Source organism: Lissotriton vulgaris, chromosome 2_1, assembly GCF_964263255.1.
Source record: "Lissotriton vulgaris chromosome 2_1, aLisVul1.2, whole genome shotgun sequence".
Lineage (NCBI taxonomy): Eukaryota > Metazoa > Chordata > Amphibia > Caudata > Salamandridae > Lissotriton > Lissotriton vulgaris.
Window position 1 is genome coordinate 1,514,684,016 of NC_141687.1, and position 15,912 is coordinate 1,514,699,927.

General features: G+C 44.2%; 1 protein-coding gene across 3 annotated transcripts in view; it reads left to right on the forward strand.

Annotated features, from left to right (window-relative positions):
• Positions 1-15,912, forward strand: part of TTC12 (tetratricopeptide repeat domain 12) — a 377,867-nt gene that overhangs the window by 132,971 nt on the left and 228,984 nt on the right. For all 3 annotated transcript variants that reach the window (XM_086957373.1, XM_086957375.1, XM_086957374.1), the window contains 3 exons: positions 283-354; positions 1,701-1,761; positions 10,073-10,261. In XM_086957373.1, the coding sequence (XP_086813499.1) occupies positions 283-354; positions 1,701-1,761; positions 10,073-10,261 (322 nt within the window). The remainder of the gene's footprint in view (positions 1-282; positions 355-1,700; positions 1,762-10,072; positions 10,262-15,912) is intronic.

The window sequence follows — 15,912 nt, forward strand, 5'->3', positions numbered from 1 at the left end:
TAGAAATCACTGCTGGAGACCTCTTATGTCAAAGAGGGTAAATAAAACAACTGGGGACTAACATCACTTTGTTTGAATTATGAGAAATGCATACTAGAAGATACCACCTCACAGGCGGTACAACCTTGGAGCTCCAAAAGTGAACACTATTGTGAATGTTTATATATAAAATTACAGTATAATCTTTCAAAAAATATAAATGTCATGTTACAAAATGTATTAGCATTTAGTAGACATGCATGTGTGCATAAATTAACTGATTTATGGTTCTTCTTCATGCAGTGCAATGAAAAATGTATTAAAGCTTACGTTCACATGGGAAAAGCGAATCTTGGACTACAGGACTATGGTGAGGTAAGGTCCTATTATGTTCTTGAGAAGTAATATCAGAACTCTGCTCGGTCTATGATTCGTAAGGTTTTCTGTGGTTTGTGGTGTTTTGCCGACACTTCACTATGCGAAACATTGTAAGTTTACAAATATTGAGAACATTAATTTTGAAAGTTTGGGGTCCATCAGGTGATATTTATTTATTTATTTATTTATTTAAAGCGATTTTATATAGCGCAAACATTACCTGAAGGTGTCGGAGCGCTTTACAAAAGAACCAGTTGCCATACATAAGGACTTAGGATTACATGAGTTACATAAAAGATACAAACAGAAAAAATTGCAAATGTACAAGTTGTAAAGTCACACAAGGAAGAGACCTAAACAGAGAAAATTGCAAATGTACAAGTTGTAAAGTCACTCAAGGAAAAGATACAAATGGATAAACTCTAAGAATCACATAGGAATGGTAGTGAGTAATAACAAATAAAAAATAAAAAAAAGGAATGCTGGTGAGTACAAGGGTCTACTACATATACTAGTGGTTAGAGTTATCTCTGTATACATATATATACAAATAGTAGATTTGCTCAGGATTACATTTTACTAGCGATTAGGCTGGACAAGTATATATCACATATTTACTGAGTTAACGGGGAAATAAAAAAAATCAAAAGGGGTAGAGAGCGGTAGGTGGGGGAGAAGAGTGGGAGGCTGAGATTGGTGAGAGGAGAGAGGGGTACCTGAGGGGGAGAAAGAGATAAGGCAGTTCAGCAAAGGAGAAATGACTGAAGGTCGGCAGGATGGAATCCAATGGACCAAAGGAAAGGACAAGAATCCACAACATGGCAGACCCGGGTCGTGGTCATCAATGGAAACCATCTCAAAATGGCAAGATGCACCCAGGTCAGGACCCAAAAACCATGATAGCAGAGTTCCCATAAGTGGGGTCAGAGGGGGGCGCAGTCAGAGCACTGAGGAGCACTCCACCATCTTGTGCTCGGCAAGCGTGCATCTGACCCGGAGAGTTCAAGGCCGGTGGGGGGGACAGCTCATCGGAGCCCCCCACCGTCAATACCAGAACATCTGGGGGAACACCAGGGTGATTAGCAGTGCCCCGCTCACCGTCTACCATACCGCTGTGCGTGACACATTTGAAGGTGAAAATACTTATAACAAGTGATTTTCTCATTAAATCTGTACTGTTTTGATTTCAGAGTTTCTTGCATACAGTATACACTGTTTAGTTAAGTGTTTCAGGGGTCATAATGTATTAAACGAGGATGTAATCGGGGTATACAATTTCCCCCATCCACTGCTACACTGCATGTGTTAAATACAAATCTTAATCTGATTGTTTCCTCGTTTAGGCCAGGAATTGCTATCAGAAAATTCTTGAAATTGACCACAAACATGAAAAGTTAGTAAAAGGTAATTTTATTTTTCGTAATTCCTATTTTGTTGTGACTAGGAAAGACATTCTTTCTCAACAGTTCTTATTGTACAGTTTATGTTTCTATTGGTTCATCGCTCTCAATTTGTAGCATGTCTTTTAGAAAAAAAAATGTTTCACTTATACAGTTTGACTAGTCATATCGCAGTCTAACCCAGATTCTTTGTATGACCTTAATCTTTGATTTATAAAATCTCGTTAGGTATTCATTAGCTTCCATATGATATCTCAGCCCTGCCCTACTTTAAGAGTGCTAGAATTGTGTCTGCAATTAACAAGCTCCTGCCTGTCTTCCTGACATGACAGTGTACCTTACAGCTACCAGTCACTGGCTCAGATCAATGACCTTAGGATATGGTGGTCATTCTGTGCCTTGATCCATCCCAGTTATTGGCAGCTGAAGCAGAGAATCCCAAGGGATGAAGAGACATTGAGATTGACGCTCCCTCTCATTTCCCTTTGCAGAGGTGAGGATCATTGTAAGTTGGCATGAAGCATTGGCCCATATTTAAGAAGATGCTGGGTTCTCTTTTTCTTACATATTTTCAAAGCACAACGGGTCATTTGCTATTCAATTTCACTCCTATATACTACCTAGAAAGTCTATCCCCACATGTCCATCACTCAGTCACACAGTTCTTGACCTAGTTAATACCCAACCACAATTTGGCCACTCACCGATAGCCTTCATCTGTATAGTCATGTATTTGTCACTCATTACATATTTCTCATTCGCAGATCCAACTCACAGATTTGTTATTCTTTTCCATATACTCAGAATGATAAATGTGGCTTAAATGATGTGGCGCATCACTGATTTTGGTCCACAACTCCCACTTTCTGGGCTAGAACTGCCAGTCCTGGATACCAGCACCTCAGTCCACCAGCTGAAATCCACTAAGTGCAGCACATTCTTTAAGCTGTACAAGTTTAAGTTTGAAATGTATGTGTTAAGTGCCAACATCTCACATGGTGAGAAGTTCAATGCTGACGGTATGATAAAATATCAACAAATGTGTGTGGAGTATCAGTATTCCACAAATAATTAGTCCATTCTTTTCATTTGGCGTTCCAGATTTATTTTCCATAGAAATAGCACCGAACAGCCAACGTGTTTCGTCCACTACATGTGGACTTCATCAGGGCACATTTTCGTCAAAATATTGGAGCCTGAGGCATGCTGTGATATGTACCATGGATCAGTACAGGTATAAGTAATCGCCTGTCCTTCCAATTTGCAGGCGGGAGAAAACACGTATCACGATGCTTCCTTGCCATATTTCCAAGAATTCTGATGAGTTTTGCTCGCCCCTATAAATTTGGGGTTCCAACGAAAGACAGGCGATTACTTATGCCTGTACTGATCCATAGTACATATCATGGCATGCCTCAGGCTCCAATATTTTGAAGAAACTACACCCTGATTAAGTCCACATGTAGTGGACGAAACGCGTTGGCTGTTCTGTGCCATTTCTATGGAAAATAAAGTTTACCTGGAACACCAAATGAAAAGAATGAACTCATTAATTGTGGAATACTGATCTGGCTGTGCAATCCACACCCTTTGTTGAACTTTGTTGATCTTTTTAGATCTCACCTAGGAAACAGCGGGTGCAGTAGATGTGCACACAATGATGCTTTTTATATTTTCTACTTGGACTTGCCTTAGGGGATAAGGAGGGAGGTGCGACTGGTGCATTGACTCGCTATTTCATCATTTAATAGGATAATAAAATATGTTCAGTATTTAAAATGTTCTTTATTATTTATCATGCGGAGAGCTCCACCTCTGTGATGGAGATGAAGTATAGGAAACTTTACCCTAAACTTTACCATATGCAGATCTTCATATGGTAATGCATAGAGAAAATGTAAAATGATTTTTAAACTTAGAAAGAATTAGTAGAATTTTGTTTAGGTTAAATATTAACCAAATATTATTTATGTATTTATTTTAGTTGTATAACTAATTAAAAATGCTACAGCAATATTAACTTAATTACATTTAAAATTCAGTTTTTGAATGTATTAAATTACAATTACTTTTTATAGTTTAAATATGAAAAACACCTACAATAAAAATTAATAATTTTTGTTTGAGTATTCAGAATTAATAAAAGTGTTATATAAAATTAATTTAAACTACCTTACTTATATTTTAATACAACAATTACATTCATATTTAATTGAATCACGGTTAGTTCAACCAGTTAACAAAATAATGTTTTTTTTTTTTATATACGTTTTTAACCTTTTGTAAATTATATTTATTTATATTTCTAGTTTTATTTAACTCAATTTAATTTAACAATATTTTTTAAGTCCCTACCTCCATTATATTCAAAGGAAGGGATTTGTAGTACCTGTGACTGGCCACTTGTGATACTGGAGTACATTTATTACGATTGGGGTCTGTTGGGATATAAAAGTCCTCTGCATGCTTAACAGTGTGTACCTGTGCCCTGAGTGCCCAACTGTACTGCTGTCTCAATCCCTAATGCTTCTTTTTTGTATAGGCGAGCAGGGATCATGCGTGTGCACCCCGTACAAAGATCTGGGCCTAAATCCATCGTTTTTTTGCACTCCACACCACCCTAGGTCAGACAATGGCTATATGCCCAGATCTTTGTACTGGGGTGAATGTAAGACATTGTTCTGCATTCTGCCCATCAACTGTGTTTTTTGCAATTTTCACCCCGAGTGGGCTGGGTATGCTCAGACGTGAGTCCCAGGCTCTCCACATCACTGGAGTCAAGCTATCCAGGCTGAAGAAGGCTGATCGCCAGAAACCGGTCCTTGGATGCTTGATTCCGGTCTAGGAAAGACATGGCTTGGTAGTTCGGGCTGGACTGTTCCCATGAGGCACAAGGTCAAGGCTGATTTGCATATAGCCAGTGTCTGACCTAGGGTGGTGTGGAGAGCAAAACACGATGGATTTAGGCCCAGATCTTTGTACTGGGGTGAATGTAAGACATTGTTCTGCATTCTGTCCATCAACTGTGTTTTTTGCAGACTTCTGTACAGCACTGCTTAAAGACATAGGCAAAGTCAATATCTCTGGCTAAACATTTATAAGGTCCCAAAGGTGAGACCTATTGGCTATGCCAATGCTTGTCTAAAACTTCTGCTGCTGTCTGCTTAACTCGCCCTTTGCCTACATCAGGTAGCCGTGGAGTGCTGGTCCGGAGGAGTGACTCTGCGCAGGATGTATGTATGCCTGGGAAGGGTACAGTTCATGGATAGATCAGTACTGTGTACTACATGTGGAAATTGTGCATGTGCTAAGTATATGTATTGTTAGACACAGAGGAGCAATAGAGGCAAAAAAAAGCGACAAGGGCGCCCGCCACTCAAAAACACAAAGAAAGCCCTTGTTAAGCATCACATATCCAGTAGATTATTTCAGGGTTCCCCTCCGCTTAAATGTAAGTGAGGGAAGGTTCTACTACTTATCTGTGAACCTTCCCTTTATGCATATGAAAGTAAAGCCAAAAACAGGTCCTATGCCTTGTGGTGAATCCTAAATATAAGAAAAAAAAGGTTGTATATAGGAAGTGCATCACGTAAGCGACCACCAAAGAGCGATTGGCAGGTTCTCGCCAAGTAACTCTCTCTTTCATCACTTTATGAAGAAATAATGAATAACAGTTGTTGAAGTTAACAGGTTTTGTTATTTTCTCTTTGTTCCAAACCCTTCCATCATCCAGCATGACCACCCTATCTTTCACCATCAACTACATTGGAGGACATTGCCTGGCAGTTCGGACTGATCTGTTCCCATGGGGAACAGGGTCAAGACTGATTTGCATATGGCTAAGTCCACATGGTGAGCAAAGAACTGACGGATTTAACCTTGATCTGGCAGTGAATGTTTGACAATGTTCAGCATTCCGTCCATCATATTTTTGTGTTGCTATGGTCGCCCGAAGTGGCAAGGGTATGTCCAGACATTGGTCTCATGCTCGCTGTGCCAGTGGATTCAAGCTAACCTGGCTGACGAGGGGCGATACCTCGACATCAGTCCAGGGAGGACCTAGCTTTGCAGTTCGGGCTGGATTGTTTCCATGGGGAGCAGGGTCAAGGCTGATTTGCATATAGCTGGGTCCAAACTGGGGTGGCATGGTGAGCAAAGAAACAATGGATTTAGCCCAAATCTGTGACTGGTGGTGGATGTTTGACCATGTTCAGCATTCCGTAAATCATCTTTTTGTATTGCTGTTCTTAATCCTGACACAGTCTCCCCATCAACCTTCACTGGCCGTGCTATTTTATTTCTCATACCCATCTTGCACGGCTGTTCCACATCGCCCACCTTCAAAACATCTATTTTCCTATGATTCATTAATCTTATTTTTCAAATGAAAGCCAGCCATTCTTCTTTGTGTTTGTGCTAATGTGTGACATTATGCTCAAAGCCCACTTTATATTTCTTAGTTTTATTTATTTAGAGAGTTTTATAAAGCACAAGCATTACCTAACTAAATCGCTGCAGGGGAAAAAAACTAGAAACCTGTCCAGACAGCCCTTATTGGTTTACATGGCTTAAATTAATAATCCCAACTGATCTTTTTATGTTAGTGTGAGTGAGCAGTTTAGGCTTATCAGAGGGTAGTGCGAAGCATTTTTTGAACACACAGAGTCAATAAGACACACTAAAGAAGAAACTACAGACCAATTTCGAAAAATAACATATATTATTATATGCTTTTAGACATCAAGCTCATTGGAATCGGGTAAGTTCTTTAGACGTTATCAAATTTTACAGTAAAAACAGTAGAAAATGACAGCTGTCACATTAGAGTCATGATCCTCGAATGCTGTAATGTTATAATATGGGAGAAACATTCACTGCATAGACACACTTACAGACAACTTACTGGACTTAAGGTAAGTAGGGGCAAAGGTCTAAGAAAGCCAAAGAGTTCAAGTTTACCGGCCATGATGTGCGCAGGTGCAGAGGTGATTTCAGCGATGGTAGCCTTGAACACTACTTGCTAAACTAAATGGGAAAAGTGCCTGAAAGAAAGAGGCTACAAGGGGTACTGGCGGACCAGTCTGGCAGAACCCAAAAGGGGTTGAGGGTTTCAGAACCATAAAGACTCCTTGGATCTATGTGAGCCCAAGCTGGGGAGCTCAGGTGCAAAGGGGTTCTGTCCAATGGGTCAGTGAGTTAGAGGTTCTCATGGTTCTGGTGTTCCGCAGAAGAGGGAAAACAAACACGTCAGAGCCACTTCGGTGTGGAGCTGGTCTTTCTTGGAGGCCTTTGACGCACGTTTTGGTGGCAGTGGTGTTCCGAATGAACACAAACAAGCCTTTATGCTTGCAACTGGTGAAGGATAGTAGCCAATGAGCTAATTACCCCTGGGGTCCCTACACCCCCTATATGACCACTTCCTGTGGGGAGTGGGCCTAACCTTGTCTCAGAGTTCCTGATTCCACCAAAAGCAAGATGGTGGAACCCTTCTTTCGTGGAGTACATCAGGTAGCCCTCCTTAGGGGTGTGACTAGCCTGGTGGTGCAGCACGCCTACTTGCATAGCTAGTTTCCTAATGGGCCTCAGGGCAGGGGGTGGCATCTTCCAGGTCTTAGGGAAGCCGGGGTCACACATCAAAGGTGGCAGGGGCTTTGAAGCCCCAGTCCTTGATATTCTATATCACAAGCCATCCTGCTGGAGGAGGTGTGCATACCTTCCTCTGTGGAAGCATTATTTCTGGCCTCAGGGAGCATAGGCTCTCCCCTGCAGGGGTCAGAAACTTGTCCTGTGGTGGCAGGCTGGACGATTCAGTTACTCAGTAAACTAGATAATGGTATGATATTCAGGGGCACCTCCAAGGGGCTTGCTGGTTGCTTGTCATAATAAAGTTAATTATTAAGATTTTAAGACAAGCTGTTTGATACCAAACACAGTAGGTTTCAGTAAAGTCAGCATGTATCTGGGAAACGCGTAATGACCATTGCCCAGTACATATATTTAAGATGGCTTTCCTGTTCACTTTTACCATCTAATAATTGCACTAAACAGCACAGGGGCATATCTGTTCATGCAGACATGCCCTCACAAGTAATATAATGCCCAGTGTCTTAGGGCTACAAGGCCTGCAGTAGGGGTGACTTTGGCATTGGGACAAGTGTGCCATATTGTGTTTTCACTCATAGTTCGCACCAGGACAAGCAGTCTGAAATTCCAGCCTGCATGCAATTTGTATAGGGGTCCCTTAGGGTGGCATCCTACATACTTCAGCCCTTAGAAACTCCCTTTGATACTCATGCCCTAGTTACCAGGGGTACCGGGACCTACAAGGGTGCCAAAGTGTGTGCCCATCGTGTTGCAATTAGGCTATTTACCTTGTTTTTAGGGAAAGAGCACTGACGCAGGGGCCTGGTTAGCTGGGACCCAGTGCACATCATTCACAAAACATCCCTACCAGTGGCAAAAAGTGGGGGTGGCCATGACAAAAAGGAGCACTTTCCTACACATAACATATAGTAATCCATAGCACACAACAGAGCGCAGCAGAAATTAAAATTTTAAAAATTGATCAAACCATTACATATCCATTATTATCCCGTAGCAAGTAACAGAGTGTGCTGGAGCAAAATGGTCAGCCCTGGTGGCGTGGCATGGTGCCTGTAACTCAGCGAGATACAACTAGGGTGTTCTTCAAATAATGCTAACCCATAGTCAATAAGTTAGGAATGTGGTTAATAGAATCCTTTTGACTTCTGTTTTTTAAGGGTGGTTGTCGATACGTTGGATCAATTTTCTCGAATCTACCGTATTCTCAACCAATTCCTTTGTGATTTCAGGTATCCTGGACAAAAAATCGGCTGCAAAATTCTCTGTTCTCTACCACCATCCTTTTTCTGAATCTACACTGTTCTCAACCCTTGGTTGCTACTGTCTGTCATGTTAATGGTCATATCTTTAGTGTGAATCTTTTACAAAGGTTGGGTTTGCACAAGGTTTGGCTTATTTGGTCCACACAAATTCTATCACAATCCGCAGTCATATTGATTATTTTTTCTCAATAATTTCCAGAAAGGTGCCAGACTTCTCTACAAAATGTAACACACATTTTGCATTATATTCCACCAAGCCCAGATCGGCTCGGATCTTTGTCTTGCGATGAAGATGCTGTTTTTGTCATTTACATTATTTTTACTTTTGGCATTACCCCTACCTCAGATGCATGGTGTTCTAAATAATCTGCATACACTTAAACTGAAAAATATGAGTTGTTCTTTTTCAATATCCAACAATTTATTTTCAATATGTCCATAAACTGGAAATATTTTACTCTGCTCTCCTGACCAGCCATTCACAATTACCCTCTGAAAAACAGAACCTGCAGCAGCCAATTCAGAGGGCATGTGTTTGTACCAGTATGCAGTTTTTTTTTTACAAAGGCTGTAAAGTGTCTTGGCTTCTATTCCAACTATGCTTGATAATAAGTGACAGGCATGTCTAATGATGAATGATTCGCGATCCACCCAAATGTTGCAGTTAAGATCACGCATGTCTAGACACAGTCTTGAAGATTTATCATGTTAGTATTCCAGAGGAATGGATGCAAGCCATTCTGAGCTTCTGATCAACTGTATGATTCCCAAACTGCACAATTATTCCAACTGTACTATCAGTTCATCTGTTAAATTTCGAAGGTACCTGGTGCTACAACTGCTGTGGTCTTTTGTTTCAGAGCTATTTTGTGTTGAAAGCTGTTTACTTTTCTCAATATCTCCTTAAACCCTTCAAGGTATTTCTTTGTCCACTTATTTACTTATTCATTTCCTTATCACCATCTATCTCTTGACTCACTTGGCTAACAGCTACTGTTCTGAACTTTGATATAACCTGATTGTGATAGTTGGGACCTAAAACAATATTGCGTTCTGGTTATTCATCCCAGCTCAGCAAGTTTCCTCAGTTGCTTGCCACTTAAACTGTCCCCTCCAACTCAATGTCCACATATTTGAGCTTTGGTTTGAGTTCTCAAATTGATATCCCCCTCCCTGAATACATACGCATTTGTTCTCACCTTTGAATCTTTCATTTGAATTGTTATTGCAACATAGTTCCTGCTCAATAGGCTTACTAAGATAAACCCCTTCGAACATCCAATGCGCATAGCATATGGTAGATATTCACTGAATTATAGCACAAGTCTTATCTGTTTATACGTTTAAAAAATATCTTGGTGAGCAAGCTCACGCTGTTTGATTAAGAATTACTAGCACAAATCAAATGACCTCTGACAATAGTACATAGAAACATGTTTTCTTTCTCAGATTATCTGAATGAGGTAGACTTCCAAGAGCAGAAAGTTATCCAGGAGGAGAAAGCACTGGAGGAGTTCGCTTTGGGGAAGGAAACTTTGGTATCTGTGAAGGAGCTTCTTCAGAAGTTGTCCAAAATAAATCAGGCACCAGCCTATTACGCAGGAGGAATTCGGCTCCTGACTGTCACAATGCAAAACTGTAAGTGCTTTTAGCATCCATGTAAAATTCAGTGTATATACACCAACTTCCTTATCTAGTCCTTACCCCTCTCACCTAGACCTGGTTTTAGCAGACAACCATGAAAGTGCAGCAGCTATGATTTAGATAATCTGTTTAGATGTTTTCTGCTTTGCTGATGTTTATTCCCTGAAGTGTTTTTTTTGTTTACTTGTTTGTCCAAAAAGAGTTTATTAAAAATCATTTACTTATGTACAGTATTCTTGTGTGTGGGATACAAAGTCCAAAGAAAATTGGCGTCAGTGACGTCATGTATTGAGAATGTGCCGATTTTTTGTAGATATTGATATTCTCTTGAATATTAATTTTATCATGTCTAATCGATTGCTACATCTAACCATGTTAATGTTATTTGAATCACTGCATATTATTATTAGGTGGATAAGATTATGTGGACACAGTGACAAGAGTACACTGGAGCCAGGTTATTTGATTAGGTTTCTCCTACACTAGTGAAAGCACATATAGACTTGGATACCAGGGTTGTGACAGATGATCCATGCTTCAATGGCCTAAAAGGAGCATCAAAATATACTTCCTACTTCGAATGGTACATTGGTATTTGATTATAGACACAGGGTTGTCAAGATTTCAAGGTTATCTCAAACTGGGTGCACTGACAGCAGCATATTGTGTGACTTTCAATATGTACATATCATTAAGAAACAACCTCAGAATTATTTTGTTATATCAATGTGACAAAAACTTCTGCAACTCCTTAAGTTAGGGAAAAAAGAGTGAGCATTGTTTCCCAGAGAAACCTTGGAGTTATCTTTTCACGAAACTTGTAATAATACCCTCTGTGTAGGGGTGAAACGCTCAGTGTGAGTGGACACTTGGAATAAAAAAAAAACAGTCTGTCCTTTGTCCAACTGCGCACTGCATTGTCCTCCAGTGTGACTCTGTCTCAGATTCTGTACATTATTAACGCTGCAACCTCTCTGGAATTGGCCACGCGAATTCGCGTGACATCAAGTGCCCACTATAGAGGGACACTAAACATGCTTGTTTGAAGATGGTTCTTGCTTTACACTGTGCAATTGAGTGTTTTTACTTGCTTATACACCTGCCTAACCTAGCAACTTCTCATGCCGATTCACTGATGACCTAACACCCTTTTCAGACTCCCTGACACCTAGCATATTAAAGATCCCTTCTGTTTGGCCACATTTGCAGCACTGATTTCCTCATGCTTCTATGACTGCCAACTTTCCTGGCTCAGCTTCTGACTCCGTTGACAGATGCCCAGAAGCTGTGTTATCATACGCAACATCTGACTTCCCCATGTAAACAAAGAAAGATCCCTGGCAATGGCACTGACTTTTCTCATTGGAACGTGACTTCCTCTTGCCCATTGAAAACATCCCAGTGCAGGTCTTGGTACAGAATACCACAGACATAACATCATTGCCTCATTAGGGACCCTGAAGTTGCCTGTTTAAATGTTGTATCTGAAAGAGACAATTAGTTATGGATTCCTCACCTTAGAATTACCCCCAGACGTCAGACTGGATCCAGATAATTTTTCTTCAGCAGTACCCCTGCTTGTTGGTAGGTGGCGCTGATCGACTCTGTGTTCGTCGTTGGCGTTGTGGTCACTGGAATTACGTTGCGGTATCTACTTAGACTCCGCTTTCTTTTTCCGCGCCAACCAGCGTAGATCCGGCGAGAGCTGTACCTCGAGACACTTTTTGACTTTTTGTCTTGAGGTCCCGGTCGAGAGGGAGCGGGACTGGTCCCGGAGCCATCACCACCACTCCTCTTCGAAGTGTTCGGGTAAGACGGAGCACAAAAAGAAGGTGAAGAAGCACCGTAGCTCTTCGCGTTTTCCCCGTCCGTTGGCTGTAGCGGGATGCGGGTGGTAGTCGTCTGGCTCCACCCACAGAGCTTGTTGGATCGACCCTGAGCCTCCCTCCCTTTCCGGGAACCGGGGGCGACCCCTGCCCAACTTTGTAGTTTTTACGAAGCCCTCCATTCTATTTTTGGGCAGCCCGACTCTGCCGGCGCACCTTTGGGCCCTGCGGACTCGGCTGGGGGCTCTAGACCTTTGATGTCGGCGGCTTCGGCGCCGCAGGGCCCCCAGGGATTAAAGCCTGGATCTGGATCGGCACTGGTCGACCTCGTGACACCTCCTCCGGCGCCGAATCCTTTGGCGACACCTCCGCCCCCTCCGATGCCGTTTGTGTCCCCAGCCAACGTCGACTTCGGCCTCCACCTCAATGTGGACCCGGAGCCAGAACGCCGTTGCCCGACGTCGGGACGTGCGCCGACCTGTACTTTTGTACCACTTGTCTCCCCTGGTGTTCCCTATTGCCCTGAGTGGCTACCAGCAGGGCAGGACTGGCCATAGTGGACACCGGGCAATCCCCCGGTGTGCCTCACTGATGGGAGCCGGTTTTGGGCCCCTGGGGGCCCTTTTTGTTACTGGGCCGTTTTTGCAAAATCGGCCCTGTATCAAAACCGACCGAAAACTGGCCCGGCAAAGATCTTGGAGGCAGATTCCCCTCCCCCCCTCCCTCCCCCCCCCCGAGTGGGGAGGGCGGGAGGGGGCGAGCACTTTGTTAGGGCCGGTTGTGGTCTCCAGTCCGGCCCTGGCTACCAGAGGAGAGTGAGGAGGACTGGGAGGGGTATGTGGACCCTCTGCCAGACCAGTTGGGAGAACCGAACTGGAGAGAGGAGTTGGGTGAGGCCAGTGGTCTAGACACTTCCCCAGACCTTGGCATGCTTTCTTTCCCTACCGTGGCTATGGAGGTGGGTGCATCATACGCAGTGGTGTTGTGTAGGGCGGCTGAGGCCTTTGCTTCCTATGTTGGCCGTTAGGACTAACCTGACCGAGGTGCTTCAACCGGCAGCAGCCTCTACGGATCCCCTGCTGCGGTTCAATGAGGCCCTTATGGTTATCCTTTTGGGCACGTGGTCCAAGCCCAACACAGGGGCTCCTGTGTGCATGGTGATTGCCCGACGCCACTATCCGGCCCCGGCTGACCCCATTTTCCTCTCCACCCCTGAGAGCTTGGTGGTCCAAGCCTCAACTTACAAGGGCACATTCCCAACTGCACTAACTGATAGGGAATCCAAGAATCTGGACCATCTTGGGAAGAAAATGTTTTCTTCCTCCAGCTTAGGACAGTGGTCGGTGAAAACCACATGTATCTTGGGCCGTTACTCCTACTCTGTGTGGGACATGGTCGCACAGGTGCTGCAACAGTGCCCGGAGGAGGCCCAGGCCGTGCTCTTCCGTGCAGTGGCCAAAGGAAGAGATGCAACGAAGTTTGCCATCCGATGTGGGCTGAACACCGCCGACTTGCTAGGCAGGGCGATTTCAACTTCAGTAGCCCTTAGACGTTACACCTGGCTGAGGTCCACTGGCTTTACGGGTGATGTCCAAGCTACACTTTTGGACATGCCCTTTGATGGCCGTCTCCTGTTTGGCAACAAAGCAGACAACGCACTCCCACGCTTTAAGGACTCAAGGACTATGGCCAGATCCTTGGGCCTCGCTGCCACCTCTCGCCTGCGCAGTCTGCTTTTACCCCCTTTCGTGGCTATGGAAGGGATGACCCACCACGTTCCACCCAGAGCCACAATCCTGCGCAAGGACGTGGGACCCAATGTCGTGGGTCTGGGAGCCAGCGGGCGGGCCAGTCCACCAGCGCCCCCTCTGCAGCAGCCTCCAAGCCCTCCTAGTCCGACCTTTCAGGGCCACCAATCGCCAGCGGGCTGCAGGATTCGCCATCACCTCCCCCACTGGCTCAACATCACGTCGGACAGGTGGGTTTTGAAGATAGTCTGAAGGGGCTACTCCCTCCCCTTCGGAAATACCCCTCCTTCCATGCCAACCCAATTCCATTGCATGTCGGAGGATCACCTGGCCCTTCTTCAACAGGAAGTTACGGCTCTCCTGGCCAAGGGAGCCATTGAGCGAGTTCCTGCCCCAGAAGTAGGTTGTGGTTGCTGTTAGATTTGGGGGTCTCAGGTTGGCACAGGTAAATACTTGTGACAAGCAGGGACCCTCTCCTCTAGTCAGGATAAGGGGATCACCCTCTAAAATAACCCCTGCTCACCCTCTAGGTAGTGTGGCGCAAACAGACAAGACTTATCTCAGAAGCGTGCTACAGGTTAAGCATTTATGAACACATACAGTAATTCATGGACACACCACAAAAGGGATACCACACTAGGTTTTGTATAAAAAATAAGTTGTCTTTATATAAAAGGCTTAGCACAAGATCCAAATAACGTTTAAAAATGAGGCCACAATACTGTTTTAGGAAAGGCTATGTTTACTTCAAAGAAATGCGTGTCTTTCGGGTCCCTGCACGTCGCGCTGACAGTGCGGTTCTTTTTGGGGCAGTTTGTATCACAAAAAGGGTTAAATCAACGTTGCAGACTCTCTGGTCCGGGGCGCCCAAGTCGGAGTGCGACTCTCACAGTACCTTTTAAGTTGTCAGGCGTCCGGCTCGGACGAGGCGTGTAGAAGTGACGGCAGTTGCCTGTGAAAAAGGGGGGCCTCCTACCTAATTAGAATAAACCCTGGCAAGGAATATCCGTTTTTAGAAAAAAGAGGAATTTAGCACCGGGTTTTGTGCATTTTATCAAATAGTCTAAGTGACGTTGACCTGAAACCTTATCTTAAAAAGAGACGTGCTTTGTTACTTATTTATATTGTTTTTATTATCTCATCATTATTTCATCAGATTTCTTTCAGAAAACACTTTTTTAAATCTTTTTTTTATCTCTCTTTTTTATATATAGAAATATAAGACAGAAAATTATTATACAGCCATGATTAAATACAGATTATACAAAAAAATACATCAAGTTGATTCAAGTTACTATACAGAACCACAATTCCAATCATTCAACGCGTTTCGGCTTGCGCCTTCGGCAGGAATTCTGTGTTTCTTTCACATAACTGGTAACTGTGTTGTTCTCCAGCTTTATAATAGCTTGGCTACGGTAATGATGTGACGGTTCGAATCAATTGTCTATGCGAGTTTTAATTCTCCCAGTTCAGCACAAAGAGAGGGCCATTCTGCATCAGTCTCCTGATATTCCTGTATTTTTAGATTGTGTAGAAAAAGTTCTGATTTTTTCCCTCTATTCGCCCGTGCTTGTATCCAGTGCCCCGAGTTTAGTGACATGACTAGCGCCGACCCGTCTGGTACGCCTTACATTTGCCGTCCACGATGAGACGGCAGGCTCCGGGCGTGGGCGGCCCCCCTTTTGGTGCGGTCCTGGCTGTGTTGCGGCGCCCGGAGGCGCGGCATAGAGCGGGTGCCACGGGGGAGCGCGGCAGAAGGCCCGGACCTTGGTGCGGTCACGGGCGATGCGGCGTACGAGCCGTTCCCTCACCAGCGGGGCGGCTCTTGCAAAGGGGACAGCGAGGCACGAGGCAGCCCGTACGTGTCATACGTCCGGGCCGGGCTCTTCAGGTGCGGCGCTGCCGGGGGATCTTTACCAGCGCGTTGCTAGGCGGGTGGTACGCTGCGAGCGTACGGGACGGGTTTAGCTGTGCGGGGCGTTTCTGATCCCTCAGTCCAGCGGCGGGAATCAGCGAACAGTGCGGTTCACAGGAGGGGTGAAGCGGCGTGCGAGCGGCCCTTGGCAGA